The sequence below is a fragment of the Capra hircus genome, chromosome 22, assembly GCF_001704415.2.
Source record: "Capra hircus breed San Clemente chromosome 22, ASM170441v1, whole genome shotgun sequence".
In the NCBI taxonomy this organism is placed as follows: domain Eukaryota; kingdom Metazoa; phylum Chordata; class Mammalia; order Artiodactyla; family Bovidae; genus Capra; species Capra hircus.
In genome coordinates, this window is record NC_030829.1 from 25,015,831 (window position 1) to 25,034,673 (window position 18,843).

The following is an 18,843-nucleotide window of genomic DNA, read 5'->3' on the forward strand; positions in this document are numbered from 1 at the left end:
TGTCAGGTCCATGAATCAAGGCAAATTGGAAGTGGTCAAACAAGAGATGAATGTCGACATTCTAGGAATCAGCGAACTAAAATGGACTGGAATGGGTGAATTTAACTCAGATGACCATTATATCTACTACTGCAGGCAGGAATCCCTCAGAAGAAATGGAGTAGCCATCAAGGTCAACAAAAGAGTATGAAATGCAGTACTTGGATGCAATCTCAAAAACGACAGAATGATCTCTGTTCGTCTCCAAGGCAAACCATTCAATATCACAGTTATCCAAGTCTATGCCCCAAACAGTAACGCTGAAGAAACTGAAGTTGAACGGTTTTATGAAGACCTACAAGGCCTTCTAGAACTAACACCCAAAAAAGATGTCCTTTTCATTATAGGGGACTGGAATGCAAAAGTAGGAAGTCAAGAAACACCTGGAGTAACAGGCAAATTTGGCCTTGGAATGCAGAATGAAGCAGGGCAAAGACTGATAGAGTTTTGCCAAGAAAATGCACTGGTCATAGCAAACACCCTCTTCCAACAACACAAGAGAAGACTCTACACATGGACATCACCAGATGTTCAACACCGAAATCAGATTGATTATATTCTATGCAGCCAAAGATGGAGAAGCTCTATACAGTCAGCAAAAACAAGACCAGGAGCTGACTGTGGCTCAGATCATGAACTCCTTATGGCCAAATTCAGACTTAAATTGAAGAAAATAGGGAAAACCGCTAGACCATTCAGGTATGACTTAAATCAAATCCCTTATGATTATACAGTGGAAGTGAGAAATAGAATTTAGGGCCTAGATCTGATAGATAGAGTGCCTGATGAACTATGGAATGAGGTTCATGACATTGTACAGGAGACAGGAATCAAGACCATCCCCATGGAAAAGAAATGCAAAAAAGCAAAATGGCTGTCTGGGGAGGCCTTAGAAATAGCTGTGAAAAGAATAGAGGCAAAAAGCAAAGGAGAAAAGGAAAGATATAAGCATCTGAATGCAGAGTTCCAGAGCATAGCAAGAAGAGATAAGAAAGCCTTCTTCGGTGATCAATGCAAAGAAATAGAGGAAAACAACAGAACGGGAAAGACTAGAGATCTCTTCAAGAATATTAGAGATACCAAGGGAACATTTCATGCAAAGATGGGCCCGATAAAGAATAGAAATGGTCTGGATCTAACAAAAGCAGAAGATATTAAGAAGAGGTGGCAAGAATACACAGAAGAACTGTACAAAAAAATCTTCACAACCCAGATAATCATGATGATGTGATCACTAATCTAGAGCCAGACATCTTGGAATGTGAAGTCAAGTGGGCCTTAGAAAGCATCACTACGAACAAAGCTAGTGGAGGTGATGGCATTCCAGTTAAGCTGTTTCAAATCCTGAAACATGATATTGTGAAAGTGCCGCACTCAATATGCCAGCAAATTTGGAAAACTCAGCCGTGGCCACAGGACTGGAAAAGGTCAGCTTTCACTCCAATCCCAAAGAAAGGCAATGCCAAAGAATGCTCAAACTACTGCAAAATTGCACTCATCTCACATGCTAGTAAAGCAATGCTCAAAATTCTCCAAGCCAGGCTTCAGCAATACGTGAACTGTGAACTTCCTGATGTTCAAGCTGGTTTTCGAAAAGGCAGAGGAACCACAGATCAAATGGCCAATATCTGCTGGATCATGGAAAAAGCAAGAGAGTTCCAGAAAAACATCTATTTCTGCTTTATTGACTATGCCAAAGCTTTTGACTGTGTGCATCACAAGAAACTGTGGAAAATTCTGAAAGAGATGGGAATACCAGAGCACCTAACCTGCCTCTTGAGAAATCTGTATGCAGGTCAGGAAGCAAGAGTTAGAACTGGACATGGAACAACAGACTGGTTCCAAATAGGAAAAGGAATACGTCAAGGCTGTATATTGTCACCCTGCTTATTTAACTTATATGCAGAGTACATCATGAGAAACGCTGGACTAGAAGAAACACAAGCTGGAATCAAGATTGCCTGAGAGAAATATCAATCACCTCAGACATGCAGATGACACCACCCTTATGGCAGAAAGTGAAGAAGAACCAAAAAGCCTCTTGATAAAAGTGAAAGAAGAGAGCGGAAAATGTTGACCTAAAGCTCAACATTCAGAAAACAAAGATCGTGGCATCTGGTCCCATCACTTCATGGGAAATAGATGGGGAAACACTGGAAACAGTGTCAGACTTTATTTTTTGGGGCTCCAAAGTCACTGCAGATGGTGACTGCAGCCATGAAATGAAAAGACACTTACTCCTTGGAAAGTTATGACCAACCTAGATAGTATATTCAAAAGCAGAGGCATTACTTTGCCAACTAAGGTCCGTCTAGTCAAGGCTATGGTTTTTCCTGTGGTCATGTATGGATGTGAGAGTTGGACTGTGCAGAAGGCTGAGTGCCGAAGAATTGATGCTTTTGAACTGTGGTGTTGGAGAAGACTCTCGAGAGTCCCTTGGACTGCAAGGAGATCCAACCAGTCCATTCCGAAGAAGATCAGCCCTGGGATTTCTTTGGAAGAAATGATGCTAAAGCTGAAACTTCAGTACTTTGGCCACCTCATGCGAAGATTTAACTCATTGATAAAGACTCTGGTGCTGGGAGGGATTGGGGGCAGGAGGATAAGGGGACGACAGAGGATGAGATGGCTGGATGGCATCACTGACTCAATGGACGTGAGTCTGAGTGAACTCCGGGAGTTGGTGATGGACAGGGAGGCCTGGCGTGCTGTGATTCATGGGGTCGCAAATGTCAGACACGACTGAGCGACTGAACTGAACTGAACTGATAGTTATGTTTGAGCAGATGCACCAGCACAGATAATATAGTTTACTTTGCTCACTACTTCTACTTGTGTTTGGCACATTGTATGTGCGCGACAAATATGCATTACTTGAATGTGTAAATAAATATGTTGAACGGCCATCTTAGAGTCTGGAAATACAGATGAACAGTTGCTTTTCCTCTGAATTTATGTAAACCATAACAGAGCTGCCTTCTTGCATCACCTTGGGTAGACCATTCTTATATTGTTTTAGACACTAATGTAAGTCTTATTCTGAGAGTGTGTTTCCTACTCAGTGTGGTTTTGAGGCCAGCATAAATGTGTCACCTGGAAGTTAGCTAAAACTTAAACTATTGTGCCCCCATTTAGGTTTCTTGAATCATAATTTAATTTAGTAAGATTCCCAAATGCTTTACACATATTAGCATTTTATAAGAACTAGTTGAATGATTAGGGAAGTGGGTTTAAACATCAGAATCTCTTGTATTACATCTCACCTAGACTATTTTCTAATTACCCTAAGCATATTGCTTCATTTCTTATCTAAAATTGGGATTATAATAGTAGCTTCTGTTACATGGTAGTTTGAAGGATTAAATTAAATTATACTCTTTAACTAGAAAGAATTGTTGAAAAGATTGGTGATTCCTTTCAGGAGCATATATGCTAGCATCCTGGAGAAGGTGATGGCACCCACTCAAGTACTCTTGCCTGGAAAATCCCTTGGACAGAGGTTGTGAAGAGTCGGACACAACTGAATGACTTCACTTTCACTTTTCACTTTCATGCATTGGAGAAGGAAATGGCAACCCACTCCAGTGTTCTTGCCTGGAGAATCCCAGGGATCGGGGAGCCTGGTGGGCTGCCGTCTATGGGGTCGCACAGAGTTGGACATGACTGAAGCAACTTAGCATGCTAGCATCCATCATAGCAGATGTACTCACCATCACAAAACTAGAAATGCTTACATGCCTCATTTTTATAAATTTCCACTATTCCCTCATTTCTACAAGAATGAAGAAGGGGGTGACATAAATGTAACACCACCAGTTCTGGAACCAGAACAATTTTCTTCCTATACCATCGATCTAGGAAGTCTGAGAAAATGAAAGTAAACAGAGGGATGTCTAGGAAAAATATCCTAACCTAGTTTTCTGATAGAGGTAGACAGGACCTCTGGAGTGAGTTACGCTTTGTGACCCTTCCACCAAGAAAAGTCACACCATCTACTGCCTGTGCAGAGAGCATATTGATGGTATTGCAACAGCTATAGCCAGAGGTTGGTGAAGATTGCAAATAGACAGTGACTGGGCTCCAGGAGTAGTAAACTAGGCACCTAGTTTGAGAAGCCTCTTAACTAATGTTATGGAAGAGGCTTGAGGAGCATCTCACAAATACAAGCTATTATTTTTGAGATATGATGTAAGAAACCACCATAAGAAAACCAATGTTGTAAGCATTTGAACAGGTTTGTGAGGGGAATGTCATTCACTGAATCACCCATTTTGCTCTTGAAGATTCACAGGAGAAACTTCTCTCAGGTTCTAGAATCAGAGGAATTATGCTTACAGAAACAACTGACATGTTTTTAATCCCCTGAAAGATAGGAACCCTTTTTTACCTTCACCACTGGAAAGCTCAATTTTAGTGATTGGATAGAACTTTATGATATGAGTTTTTGTTTCTTTTTTATTTTATTTGGGATTTTATTCTCCTTGAGTTTAGCTTACAAACCAAACCTCATATTTAATATGTACCATCAACTGAACCACACCCAGATATTAGAACTTATTATAAGACTACCATAGTTGAGTTTGGCATTTGCACAGGATAGAAAATACACCAATGGAAGAGAAGAGAGAAAGCCTAAAGCAGTCCCAGGCATACTTGAATATCTTCAGCAATGGCAATGTAGGACATTGAAGCAAGGGCTGCATTTTTCATATATTGATTGGCTCAATAGGATCCATGTAAAATATGCATATATATTGAACCTACCTTACCCCACACCAACAAATAAATAAATAACTTCCAGGTGCACTGCAATTTTAAATATGAAGGTCAAGCCAGTAAATTAAAGTAATAATATAGGTGAGTATCTTCATTTAATCAAGGTAGGAAAGCATTTCTTAAACTTTTTACAAAAAGCATCATTACATATAGGGAACAACTGATAAATTGGACTGTATTAAAGTTGAAAATTTCTGTTTATCAAGACATGTTTAAGTGAGTTAAAGGCAAGCCACAAAGTAGGAAAAGCTATTCCTCCACATAAAAGCAACATAGCTAGAACCAATCACTAAGAAAAAGATGGCTTAAGAGAAAAATGAGTTAAATGTTTTCTTCTAAAAGGGAGAGGATTTGCATAAAGCCAATACACACATGAAAGGTGCTCAAGTTCATTAGTTACCAAGAAATGTAAATCAAACCCAAATAAGACAACTTAGCAGATCCTCTTCAAACACTAAAATTTTAAAAAAGACTGGCAAAATAGTTGACAAAAGATAGTGTCACCTGTGGTCAAAAAACATTGCTGGTAAGAGGGAAAATTCATAAAACCACTAGAGACAACAGTTGACATTATCTTTTAAAGTTGTAAATACGCATACCCAAATGCCCTATAATTCTACTCTATGGTGTAAACAACAGATAAATGTCTACACAAATGTACCAAAGATATAAACATGATTATTCATAAAGAATTATTCATCTTTCCCTCTAGAAACAATCCATTTTTCCATTAAGATGAGAAGTCATTCAGTAATCATAGTATACTTGTATAATAAAATATTATATAGCAGTGGAAATGAATGATCTACAATTGCCCACAACAACATGAATAAATCTCATAAATACTGTCGACTGCAAAGCCAGACTCAAAGGAATATATATAGTGTGGTTTTATTCAATTGAAAAAGACAATATTTATTTACAAGTCAAGATAGTGGAGAGGAGGGAGGAAGTAGAAAGTGGAAAGGTATAGTAGGGAAAGGGCTTCTGGGGTTGCTGGTTTTCTGTCTCTTGTTCTGGCTTAGTAATATTTCACTGTTCTTATATGTTTTGTAATTTTCTGTATGTGTTTGCTTCTTGGAAAAGATTACATATAGATTAATGTCTTAAAACAAGATGAACATTTCCAGAGGTTGACACCAAATCCTCTTTATCATTCAAATTTACTTTTTAAACATTTGATTTGGGTCTGCCTTTTCAGTAACATATTAAAACTCCTAGAAAATAATTCATTTGTTTCTTTAGTACAAATAAGAATGTAGCTGTGAGTCCTGACTAAATCTGTAAATTTCAAAAGCAAAATCTCTATGGGTTATGTTCAAAAGTTCCTCAAAATCTTTGTCAAGTAGCATAAGAATAATAAATAAGCCCTTTGGCTTTGGGTTTCTTTCTCTATTTTACAAACCAGGAGCTCTCAGTTTTGATTAGATGAATACCTTTACTTTGTAACATTTTCTTCTCGAACCCCAACTCTTCACCTGTGAAGCTTGAATGTGCACTTTTATTCAAATGGATCCCAAAAGACTAGGTCTTACCTAATATGGGAAGTAAGAGAAAGCCTGCCTTTTGAAAAAGTGTCATTTCTGATAAGATACATACATAGATGTCCAACAGTGATGAAGAAGAAGAAAATGAGGCTAAGACATTGAATAATCCATTTTCCTGTTGATTTAGTAAAGAAAATAAAAATGATAGTAGCTTGCTGTAATTCAGTTATACAACTAGTCTAAGTCCAGTTGTTTAAGGCTTAAGTTATTTTTAAAAGCAAAGACAAACTCTTCTCCTTTTTACAATACCTATTGATGGTTTTATATTAAGATAAATTGAGAATATTAACTTCATTGGAACAATTTGATCATGAAAAACCAATACTAATTTATCTGATTTATTTTATTTAATAAGTTAAAGAAAAATATGTCAACTTACTTTGTTTAGTTATTTTCCTGATGTAAAAAAAAAAAAGGTTAAAAGCCATCTAGCATTTTCAATTATAATTAGATATGCATTACCCACTTGACACATACTTCAAAATTATCAGAGCCTTTACAATTTCCAAATGCATTTTCAAGTGTTATCTTTAAAACTCCTTCTCTCAGGTCTTAATTTATTTTTCAGATATGAATGCACTTTGCCACCATATCATCAGGATCATGTATAACTGTTTTTATATTTCTTACATGTTAAAAAATTTAAAGACATTTTGAATCATCAGTACCCAAGGAAGCTTTTAAAATTTATTTCCAAATGTGAGGGGTTTCTTTTGTTTGTTTTTTTGTGCTTGTACAGATACTAGGAAAAAGACAGAAATAAAAATACACGTCCCCTTTCCTTGTGGTTCAGCTGATAAAGAATCTGCCTGCAATGTGGGAGACCTAAGTTCAAACCCTGGGTTGGGAAGATCCCCTGGAGAAGAGCATGGCAACCCACTCCAGCATTCTGGCTTGGAGAAGTCCATTGAGTGTATAGTCCATGGGGTCGCAAAGAGTCAGACACGACTGAGTGACTTTCACTTTCACTTTTTCAAATAATATACAGGTATCTTCGGAGTTCCTTCTCTAAAGAGTCAAAGACCTTTATATCATTACTTTTACCTGGAGATCTTTTCTGTTGTTCTGATTATGGTTTTTGGATTTATGTGGGTTCTGTTTTACTTCCTCTACCTACATATATATATATATATATATATATATATATATATATATATAAAAGTTATTTTGAGATTGAGATGTGAAAAATTCTAGGTCTGTGATAGGTTAATGACCAGGTGATGTGTTTGCCCCATTTTCAATTTCTTTAATTTCTCAACTTGCAAAACATGGTTTGGGACAGGTTACAGGTAGAGAATAAAGATGAACAGCATTGCAGATATAAAACCCTTGGCATTTCTCTGGGAAAGAAAAAATTTACAATGATTGTAAATGCTCGCATCTTTATAGCCCTTTAAAATGAAATATTATCATATGTTAACCTTGAGCCATCTAAAATTAAACCCTGTGACATGAAGCAAGAATTCTTTAACTTCATCCTACAAGTGTGAGAAGTGAGGTTTGGAGCATCCCTGAACGTGTGCCTGTGTGTGAAGTCGCTTCAGTTGTGTCCAACTCTTTGCAACCCCATGGACTGTAGCTCACCCCCTTCCTCTGTCCATGGGATTCTCCAGGCAAGAATACTGGAGTGGGTTGCCATGCCCTCCTCCTAGGGATATTCCCAAGCCAGGGAATGAACTCACGTGTCAAGTCTCATGCATTGGTAGGCGGGTTCTTTACCCCTAGAATCCCTAAATATGTATATGGTGGTTTTAATAATAAAATTAAGATCATTAATATATCAGATCAATATTTTTAATGAAAAAGTATTAGTAGTTTCAAACAACAGTTTATAAACAACTTCAAAATCTGCAACATCATTCAAAGCATTTCCATTGTTCTTAGGATAAGTACTGAAGTACCAAACTTGGTCTATACACAGTTACATGGCCAGACCTCTCCCAGGCTCTCAATCAACAACTCACAACATATACCAGGTGCCCTTACCCACTGCTCTACATATAATAATGCGTATTTGGTCCTTATAATAAACCTATATAAAGAGAGTGGGCTTCCCAGGTGGTACTATTGGTACAGAACCCACCTGCCATTGCAGGAGACATAAGAGACATGGGTTCCATCCGTGGATCATGAAGAGCCCTTGGAGAAGGGAATAGCACCCCACTTCAGTATTTTTGCCTGGAGGACCCCATAGACTGGAGCCTGGAGGGCTACAGTCCATAGAGTCACAAAGAATTGGACACAACTGAAGCGACTTAGCACACACATGCGCAGACAGTGGGTACTATTGACACCACTATTTAACACGTGAATTCACACCTGTATACATCGTCACATTGAGAATATTTTTGAAACATAGTTCATCCCTGGTGCCTCTGCCTAAAATCTTCATGATATGATAGAATTTTGCTGTTTTTTCTGGCATCACCCAATCATTCCATTATTCATAGATTACGCTTGGAAATAAAGGGTCTCTGAAATTTGGATGTACCTGGCTCTAATTTATGGTTCAGCCTTGTCCTAGAAAACCAGTTATTTCTGAATCATGGCATGTCATGTTCCTGCCTGGTTTTTCCCATTCCCCTCACATTTTCTCTAATACTTGAGGCTTGTTTGCATTTGCATTCCTCTTGTTCTCCTGCGGACCTGAACATTCTCCTCCCCTACTTTCTTTATCTGCAACACAATCTAATATTTCAAGGCTCAGTTCAAGCCCCACTGTCTTTGGAAGGCTTCCCTTGCCCTTTGTCCAATCCAGACAAACTTGATTACTTTCTTTTCTGGTCTCTCTTATAGATTACATCTAACCCTCTCACATCACCTGAGGCTTTTTTTGAGCAGGTGCTGTGTGGTAAAGAATCTGCCTGCAGTGGAGCCGCAGGAGACATGGGTTTCATCCCTGAATTGGAAAGATTCCCTGGAAGACGACTTGGCAATCCACTCCAGTATTCTTGCCTGGAGATTCCCATGGACAGAGGCATCTGGCAGGCTACAATCTATAGGGTCGCAAAGAGTCAGATACAACTGAAGCAACTTAGCATGCACGCACATGTGGGCATTAAGAACATGGACTCCAGGTTCCAACTGCCCGGGTTTGAATACTGACTCTGTCGCTTATGTGTGTGATTTGAGGCAAGTTGGTTAATTCTTCTCCAGCCTCGATCTGGTCATCCAAAAAAGGGATTATAGTAACTTCATAGTGTTATTGTGAGGCTCATTGAAGTTAATTTACGTAAAGAGCTTGGACCGATGCCTGCTATATAATATGTATTATGCAAATGCTAGTAATTTCTTTCTTTTTTTTCTTGCTCTCAGGTTTTCACCTGTCTGCTCTGTGAAGACAGGGAGTAGCTATTTCTCATCTACCATTTGATCTTTAGTTCCTAGCGCAGTGCTTGATGCATATAAATAAGGTGTTTTCTGGTTACTTGGCTGATGAATAAATAAATGACCATTCATTTATTCAACCAGTCTAGCATCAGTCTTGCAAAACGAGGAGATTTCAGCAATAATAGAACAAACTTATTTAAAACATTATCTGTGATTAAATATTAAATAGAGGAGGACCAAAAAGTCTATTCATAAGTAACTTTTATCCCAGTGTTTCTCTATTCATTGGTAGAGGTATATATTATGAGTCTCAAAAAAAAAAAAAAAAAAGGTCAGTGAAATCAGAGGTTTCTTTCAAAATTCTCTACATTTTCTTCACTCAAGGATGACATTTTAAACAGCAATGACAGATGCAATGTTCTCTCACACAAATACAGAGTAATTCATTAACATACATATGAAAGGAAGACGTCCACATTCAACCTTTACCACCAAAGTCCTTGAGAAATAAAAGAAATTCAAAGCAGCTGCATGTGTAGCTTGTATAAAGTCAAACTGGTTTTATCATTCAAGAATGCCAGGTGATAACAGAAGCTTTTGGTGACTAGACATTGCATTTGCTTTAGGGTTGAGGTTGCTTGGAGGAAAAAAGAAAAGAGCTTAAATAAGAATCTACCTGATAATTTGGAATGACAGAATCTTATGTGGAAGAATTGAAGGAAACGTGTGCGATTAAATAATTCAAAACATACCTTTAATAAGTCTACAGAGATGACTAACTTGCCTGAGTAACATATCAATTTAAAGGCAGATTAGAGTTAGGAGGATGTTTTATAACGGAGTTTTTTGGGTTTTGTTTTTTAAATATTTGGGCTGTATTCCTGCATGGTTTTGTGGTGGGATGATTCAAGTTAAGGCAGCTCTAATAGGCCGGAGTCTAAAATAAACTCCAAGGGAGATTTTGAATTGCTGAACATCAGGAAAGAAGTTGCAAACACAAGCCATCAGCTATCTAGACACATTTACCTACAGAGCCTTTCCCATGGATGAGTTAGGTTCTGAAAGGTAGTTCATAGTTCATTTGTTCTGAAGGTCAAAGTGGCACTATACAACTGCCAACTGGTGGGAAGCAGAGTTGTTAACACAATTTTATTCTGATGTGTAGTTTTGCTCTTACCTATGGAAATTCATATGAATAGAGATTCTGGACCCAATTTGTCTGTCAATAAGATGAAATATCTTATATGTTTAGTGTCTGTTTTACTTTGGTTTCCTTAGAAGCAAAGCCTGAAGCAGAGGTTCAACTGCGTTGATTTATTGAGGAAACACTTGAAGGAGAAATGGAGGGATGGGAACTGGATAGGGCATAGGAAGGGGCTAAGCAAAAGGGGGTCTCAGCTGTTGTCTAGCTCCAGTCTGAGCCCATGGGGAGCTCTAGGGCATGGGTTGAAGAAAAGGGGTAGCTGTGGTCATTAACAGCTGGGCTCACTGTCCAGTAAAGGGGATTTGAACCCAGCACTAATGGGATTTACCACCAGGCCTATGTGAAGTTTACTGTCCTTTAGAAATGGCTGATTATTTCAACAGTGATTATGTCAAAGGCCTATTAAATAAACAACAAAAGCCCATTTGATCTGTGTGAGCACTGTTTGAATTGGACTGAATGCCTTAATACAAAAGACATGAGTTATAGAATCTGAATTTTTTTTTTAATGGAACATAACTGTTTTACAATGTTGTATTGGTTTCTGCTGTAGAATCTGGACTTTTGTACTAAAGTTACAACTGATTCTCTAACAATATATTTTCTAAAAAGTCCCAATCTCAGTGAGCCTCAGGCTTCTAATCTGTAAAATGGAAATGATATAATTATCCTCTTATGGTTATTCCACAGTCCAAGAAAGGTAATACATGTCAAACACTTAAAAGCCTTGAAAACAACTGGTCTGGAGGAAATTTTGAAATGTAAAATAGATTTTTCTATGAGTAACTGTAGCAGTTTGAAATATATGGATGTTTGGCCAATTTGGGGGAGGAAATGAAAATATCAGAAGAATTAGAGTTACTATTTCCTGAGTGCCTATAAAGGACCAGGGGTTTCACATTATTACTCAGTTAATTCCTGTCACTGTCCTTTGGATTCTGCTGTAATTCTCACTGTATACATTTCATAAATAGGCTTAAGATTGTTAAAAGGTGACCTAATTTCCTGCTGCTGGATATTTCACAGAGATAGAATTTGAACTCAGGTCTGTTTGTAGGGAAAATTTTAGCATTTGACCACCATTGTTATGATTTTAAGAAAGATACAAAAGCCTTTCTAGTAAAACAGGCAATGTTGAAAATTTATGAAGATAGTGATGAGAACTCAGATTAAGTTGAAGGCATGGCTAGAGGTAGAATGACTGTGTTAAGTCTATGTTTAACTTTTTAAGGAACTCCCATGCTGTATTCCATAGTAGCTGTACGAGTTTACATCCCCACCAGTAATGCAGAAGGGTTTCAATTTTCCACACCTTTGCCAACACTTACTATTCTCTGTAGATACTTTTGTTGTTGTTTATTTGTTTTGCCTTTTTTTTTTTTTTTGGTAATAGCCACCTTAATGAGTATGAAGTAGTATTTTCTGGTTTTTATTTGTATTTATATACTGATTAGTGATATTTAAGATGTTTTCATAGAAAAACAAATTTTTTTATTGGATAGTTCCCATTTTGTTCTCTCTTCTGCTTTCTGCCCCTCCTTTCTCTGTATCTTCATTTTCTCTGTCTATCTCAAAGTAACCTTATTTCTAAGATTATGTGCAGATTTCAACATGTATACAAATGTAACCTCTTTGGGTGAAATTTCAGAAAATCTATTTTGCAAAACTAATATCCTGTGTGCCTTAAATGAGATTAAAAGAAAGAATTTGTAAATGGAGTCTCCTGGGCTGTAAGGTATTAACACCTTTTGATTTATTTTTAAGATCTTTATGCACATTTGTTCGAAATAGATCATTCAGAGTTGCGTAATAGCAGTGACAAAGCTAGAAGTGGTATCTTTCACATTTTTCAAATAAATTCTTTACTACTTGGAATGAACAACTGACTTAAGTGAGCTGGCAAGAGTACTTATGAGATCTAGGAAAGAAAAGGAGATACTTTATAGGTGATTAAAAAGTGTTGGTTATTTTTAGAGTTGATTCAAGTCAGCAGAGATAAACTCAACCAAATCTCTCCATGGAAAGAGCAGGAAACATTTCAGGCAAGACACTGTTATAGTTACTGGACAGAAAAGGCAGAATGATCTGATTCTTTCTTGTTTGTTTGTTTTGTTTTGTTCAAGTTTAAGACTTGAAACCTAAGACCCTTTAAGTCTGCAGGAGAAAGATCAGCTAATGGATGTAGACCTTCTTTCTCCATGAATAGTAATAGAAATGCTTTTAGGGAACAACAGTCATATACTTTCAACTCCCAAAAAAGAAAACTTTATGAAGGGACAGGAAAGTCAGCAAGGATAGAAGAACTGACTTTCCTCATTCGTCCAAATGAAAGCATAATTTTTTTTTTCTGAATTTTAAATATTTCCTCTTTTTTTTTTTTAGGAAATAAAAGTTATGTTTTAACTTACAAAAACTTCCAGGTACACATTTTTAAAGAAGAAAAATAAGTAAAATAATAATTTACTTATTAAATTAAAAATACAAACTTTTCCTTTAAAAGGGGGAACAAAGAGAAGGCAATATATGGCCATATAAAGCACAATGCATTAACTTTCATCATAGGTATTCAGTTATTTTCAAGAATGGATAAAATCCATAACTCTGGAGAAACACCAGATGTAGCAAATATGCTCTATGGGATTTCCTTTACCAGAAAATCAAATTTATTAAATTTATTTTAATGCAATCTGACCATGTATATCTCCTACAGTCATCTTCTATTCAAGTGAAAAAAAAAATACATTATTTTGGCAGAGTCTTTCAAAGCCTGTGGAGCAATTGTTTACTTCTGTAAAATAAGTCTTCATTAATATTTTGTTCGCTATTGTTTTTACAAGTGATGGTCTTAGCTGAAATGTAGAAATCAAGTATTGTGATTATCTTTACCCTAAATTTCAAATGGGGCTCCCATTTGGTTCAGACAGTAAAGAATCCACCTGCAATGCAGGAGACCTGAGTTCCATCTCAGGTTGAGAACAGCCACTAGCATGTTTTTATATTCCATTTAGCCCTGTAAAATTTTGCATTATCCTTTGTTTTCTAAAGATATAAATACATTCAGATACACTTAGCAATGCTTGTGTATATGTATACATGTGCGTATGTATGTATATAGAGGACCACATACATATATGTACATGCACATTTACACACATATACTTATATATACATATGTATTGATTTCTGAGTGTATCTGTATACATATTCAGAAACAAGGCCATTCACAGAATGGTTAACATAGGGGAGCTTTGTGTGGCACTAGGTATCTTTGGAACACAAGACTTGCAATGAGAAACAGACCTAATTACTAATTTATATAATGGTGGTTGTGGTGGTAAGTTTAGTTGCTAAGTCATGTCTGACTCTTGTGACACCACGGAGTGTAGGCTGCTAGACTCCTCTGTCCATGGGATCTCCTAGGAAAGAATACTGGAGTGGGTTGCCATTTCATACTCCAAATTTATATATCTACTGATGATTAAAGTAGTTCTGTTAGGGGAAGCACACTGATTGAAACCACCCACCCTGGTCAGACACCACAGTAATCATTTGCATGAGTTGTTTTATGGCAAGAGTTCCTGGTAAGGAACATGGAACTAATAAGCCTCCACCAACTGGAAGAGTTTGGGAAAGGTCAAACTGAGACACCACATGTCCGACTACCTCCCAGAATCCTTCTCTCTGGCATTCATCTTGGCTGAACAAGGCGTGCACCACCAGGAAGGACTCTTGGGTTAGAGTGATTGGCTAAAGACAACCTGGAAACTAATCCCATCACCATAAAACCTGAGACTACAAGCCATGTGACAGAGCTGATCTCCTGCGTTCCCTTACCCTGCTGCTCTCCGCTCCGGTGCCCTTTCCCAATAAAATCTCTTGCTTTGTCAGCACATGTGTCTCCTCGGACAATTCATTTCCGAGTGTTAGACAAGAGCCCAGTTGTGGGCCCTGGAAGGGGTCCTCCTTCCTGCAACAGTTCTACAAGTTGGGCTTTGGATGGATGTTTTATTCCGTAGATTTCAAAATAGTTACTTTTTCAAAATAACAGAAGGATAGACCTATTCATCAGGGTCCCAAAGAGTAGCTTCTCACTGTTCGGTCTCTGGTACATCCTCTGAGGAGGGCGTGAGTGGAAGTCGCATGGCAGAGGGGGTATAAAGGGAAAGATGTAAGGCTTCTGCTTCATCCACATCAACAAATGTAATTACTTTCAAACAAGGCTTTCCCTGGATCCAATATGAAACATTTCAGTCCCTGGAAACACTATATATAAACACTATAAGAAGCAGTATGTCTATTGTTCATCTGCTAATGTCCCCAAATGTCACCAAGGTAATTATTTGGATGACATTTATGTGACACAGTTGGACATTGTTACAGTTAATATAAAGTCTGCCTTTGGCAACCACTTTATTTCCACCTGCATCAAACTGCAGATGCATGATCACTTTTCCTGGGAGAAAGCTTTCCTCCCCCCCAAAATATATTTGCTTTCTTTTATTCGTGTGCCCTTCACATTAATGCCCAATGCAAAAGAAGAAGGAAAAAGGATATATATATAATCTTTATCTGAATATGTATATCTAAACTTTCAGAGATGTTTCTAAATATAATTCACAAAATACAATAATACTGATATTTCCTGCTTTTTTTTTTTTGAAACAGATTCAACTGTTCCCAGGAGTCTGAATTCACAAAATGCACACTGTTAAAACTTTTTACCTCTATAAATTCATATTTGCTCTCAAAGAGCATGTGATTGGCAAAGTTAGCTTTTTTCTACTATGGTTATAATAAGAATATATTTTCAGAAACACAAAGATTATAGATTTTCCTCACAAACTCACATGCAAATTGGAGCTTTGCCTTCTGACTCAGAATTGTTCCCAGAGAATTGGTGGCCAGGCACTGGTATGTGCCAATGTCTTGATCTGTGCGAGGGCTGCTGATTGCCAAACTGCCTCCATCCAACCTGTAGTGATAGCTCATAGTAAAATCAATATCTGCGCCATTTTGCTTCCACCTTCAAAGGAAAAAAAATAATAAAATTATGCCTCCAAGATCAGAGTTGACCACTACTGATTTAAACAACATACATTTGCAATTCCTGAGACTGTTAAAACAAAACATGGTTACATGTGGACACATCCTACCAGTTTCACTGAAGATAATTGTCTTCTTGAGCTCCATAATATCAATAACTAGATTATTTGAAAGATCTACTCTTTACAAATTACAAACATTCACTAAAACCTGTGCAGAAAGGCAACAGAACTCTTGACATAAGAAATAAAAAGTAGACATTCAGTCAATAACCCTGGCCATCTTATTCCTTTAACAACTTTTCAAATAATATATACCATACCTGAACACCCACAACTGATACTGCAAAATTGAATGTCAAAAATGATTTAGACATGAAGTCCAAGAAGAATATATTAGAATGGCACAAAGAAAGCCAGCAAAGACTTTAAATGCCAATTTGAGGTTGATAACAAAACAAAAATAACCTGACTACTTTAGAACATGATTGTCTCTGATAGTTTCTTACTTGGAAAATTAATCATGCTGAAAATATTTCAACAGTACTTAGAAATGCCAAACTAAAATTATACCTTAACAAAACAAATGCAGTTTGAGAGGTTTTCATTTTAGGCTGCAAAAAATTTCTCGGCTTACCTAGTAGTCAACAATCTTTTAGAACATTAATGAAGTATCAAAAAATCCTAAGAGTTATATTTATTTTCAAAGAAGCATTAGATGATTTAGAAATTATGTTTTATTATTTTAAGATGAATGAATACCCATTTGTTATCTTTAATAGACCCACTTCCTCCAGCTTGCAACCCCTTGCTGCTAAGTCACTTCAGTAGTGTCCGACTCTGTGCGACCCCAGAGATGGCAGCCCACCAGGCTCCCCCGTCCCTGGGATTCTGCAGGCAAGAACACTGGAGTGGGTTGCCATTTCCTTCTTCAATGCACGGAAGTGAAAAGTGAAAGTGAAATCACTCAGTTGTGTCCAACCCTTAGCGACCCCATGGACTACAGCCTTCCAGGCTCCTCCATCCATGGGATTTTCCAGGCAAGAGTACTGGAGTAGGGTGCCATTGCCTTCTCCCTGCAAACCCTTACTTGCATCAAAATAGTCAGACAATTTGAAATCAGAATATTACACATGCAAACATATACATTTCTAGGGCATTAGCTTTGTGTAGTAATATAAACCATTTAAGAAAAGAGATATATTTTAAAATATTGAGTTAAGATAATCAGTCAGAAAAACAAGTGAATGCCTCTTCCTGTGAAATAAAGACAGTTTGTAAATCTTGTTTCTTTTGGGTTTATGCGAGCTCTGCAGATTCTTCCCTTCATGCTAAGGTCATATTAAAAATAGTTTTGTGCGGGTAGCTAATTGTAAGAAAGGAATGACATTTTATAGAATTATTACAAATGTCATTGACTTTTTTAGAATTTTAAAACATCCCATGGAAAAAGTCTGGCAAATGTCTACAACAGTGGAAGAGAAATACAGGCTTAGGGTATCTTCCACCGTTAAAGATGAGAAATGATGTATATCAAATCATCCAGAGGACTTGAAACAACTCTGTCACTTTTAAATTACTTAGCCAATTCTTGTGCACCTCAACTTCTTTTTAATAAAAGAAAGACAGCTGAAAGACAACAGTCAAAAATAGTACATTTCATTTGCCTGAACTATCTGCCAATTTTTTTTTTCTAGAGAAATTTATTCGGTTTCTAGTTCTCAATATTAGAAGAAGAAAATAGAGAAAACTATTATTTTTTTTAGGCCTATCTGACACCTTGAATATTCTCCTTGCCAGTACTATAATACTGTCTTTCATAATTTGTTTACAGGGCATGGTCTTAGAACCTTTGTGTTCCCTTGCTTTTTCAACGCAAAGGATACACCGCACTTAGTTTGCCAGCTTTCTTTAATTTTGAAATCAATCACTGAAATAACTGCTGTCATCATTACATGCTCCTAATTAAGCTCGGTAATTGTTTTTCAACACAAATTCAAAGTTGTTGGCTTAGCTGCAGCAAATGAATTTTTCACACTCTCCCCATAATCATTCTAATCACTATGGTACAATGATTATTAAACTGTGCATATAGATCAGGGGTTCAACTCATGGTGTGGGCTTTGTTCTAATTAATATGTTTAAATAAATTGAGAAATAGTATTAATGAATTCAAGTGATTGTCATACAAGTGTTACTGAAAGAATTCCATGCCCAGGAGAATTATCTCATGATGCATACTAGGAAATATGCTATAGATGATTATTTTAAGCATCTGCCTTAATATCATATTAATTCCGTGAAACATAATGGATTTGAACTAAAATCTTGACCTTTTTCTGGGGAACATCCTTCGCTATCAAGTAGTTAAGCCCTGTGTCAAGAATATAATGGCTGGGGCTATATTTGTTTGCTAGTCTGTGATAATGTATGTGTGTGTGAGTGTTTTTTTAAAAACTGAGCCTTGCTTTAGAGTTACATGGAGTGCTATTTCTGGACCCATTCCTAGACACATGAAGAACTGCAAAACTGAAAATTTTAACATCTCTTTAGGTGATTCTAATGTGCACTAAATTTAGTTCCATTGATCTCAAAGAAAGAGTCCTAGGCCCAGCTTTGATATTCCTTTGTTCTGTATGCTTAGCCAAGTCATTTCTCCAAAAGTCATATCCATTGATTATAAAATTTGCACAATAAAAATATCCTGCTTTGTCACAGAAAGTTGTTAAGTAGATAAAGGGAGGAAATGAATAAAAAGAATAGTAAGGCAGAGTAACACGCTTTGTGATTTTTATTCACAGGCCTAGAGCTTCTCCAAACTTAAGAATGTCTTTGTGATGAGTAGATTAAATCACAGAAAGGAAACTTCTCCAGTGACCAGGTTCAGAGGACACGTGGTGGAAAT

General features: G+C 37.0%; 1 protein-coding gene across 1 annotated transcript in view; it reads right to left on the minus strand.

The window, feature by feature from the left end:
- Window positions 1-18,843, minus strand: part of CNTN6 (contactin 6) — a 324,176-nt gene that overhangs the window by 156,007 nt on the left and 149,326 nt on the right. The window contains exon 4 of the mRNA XM_005695718.3: window positions 15,744-15,919. Coding sequence (XP_005695775.2) covers window positions 15,744-15,919 — 176 coding nt within the window. The remainder of the gene's footprint in view (window positions 1-15,743; window positions 15,920-18,843) is intronic.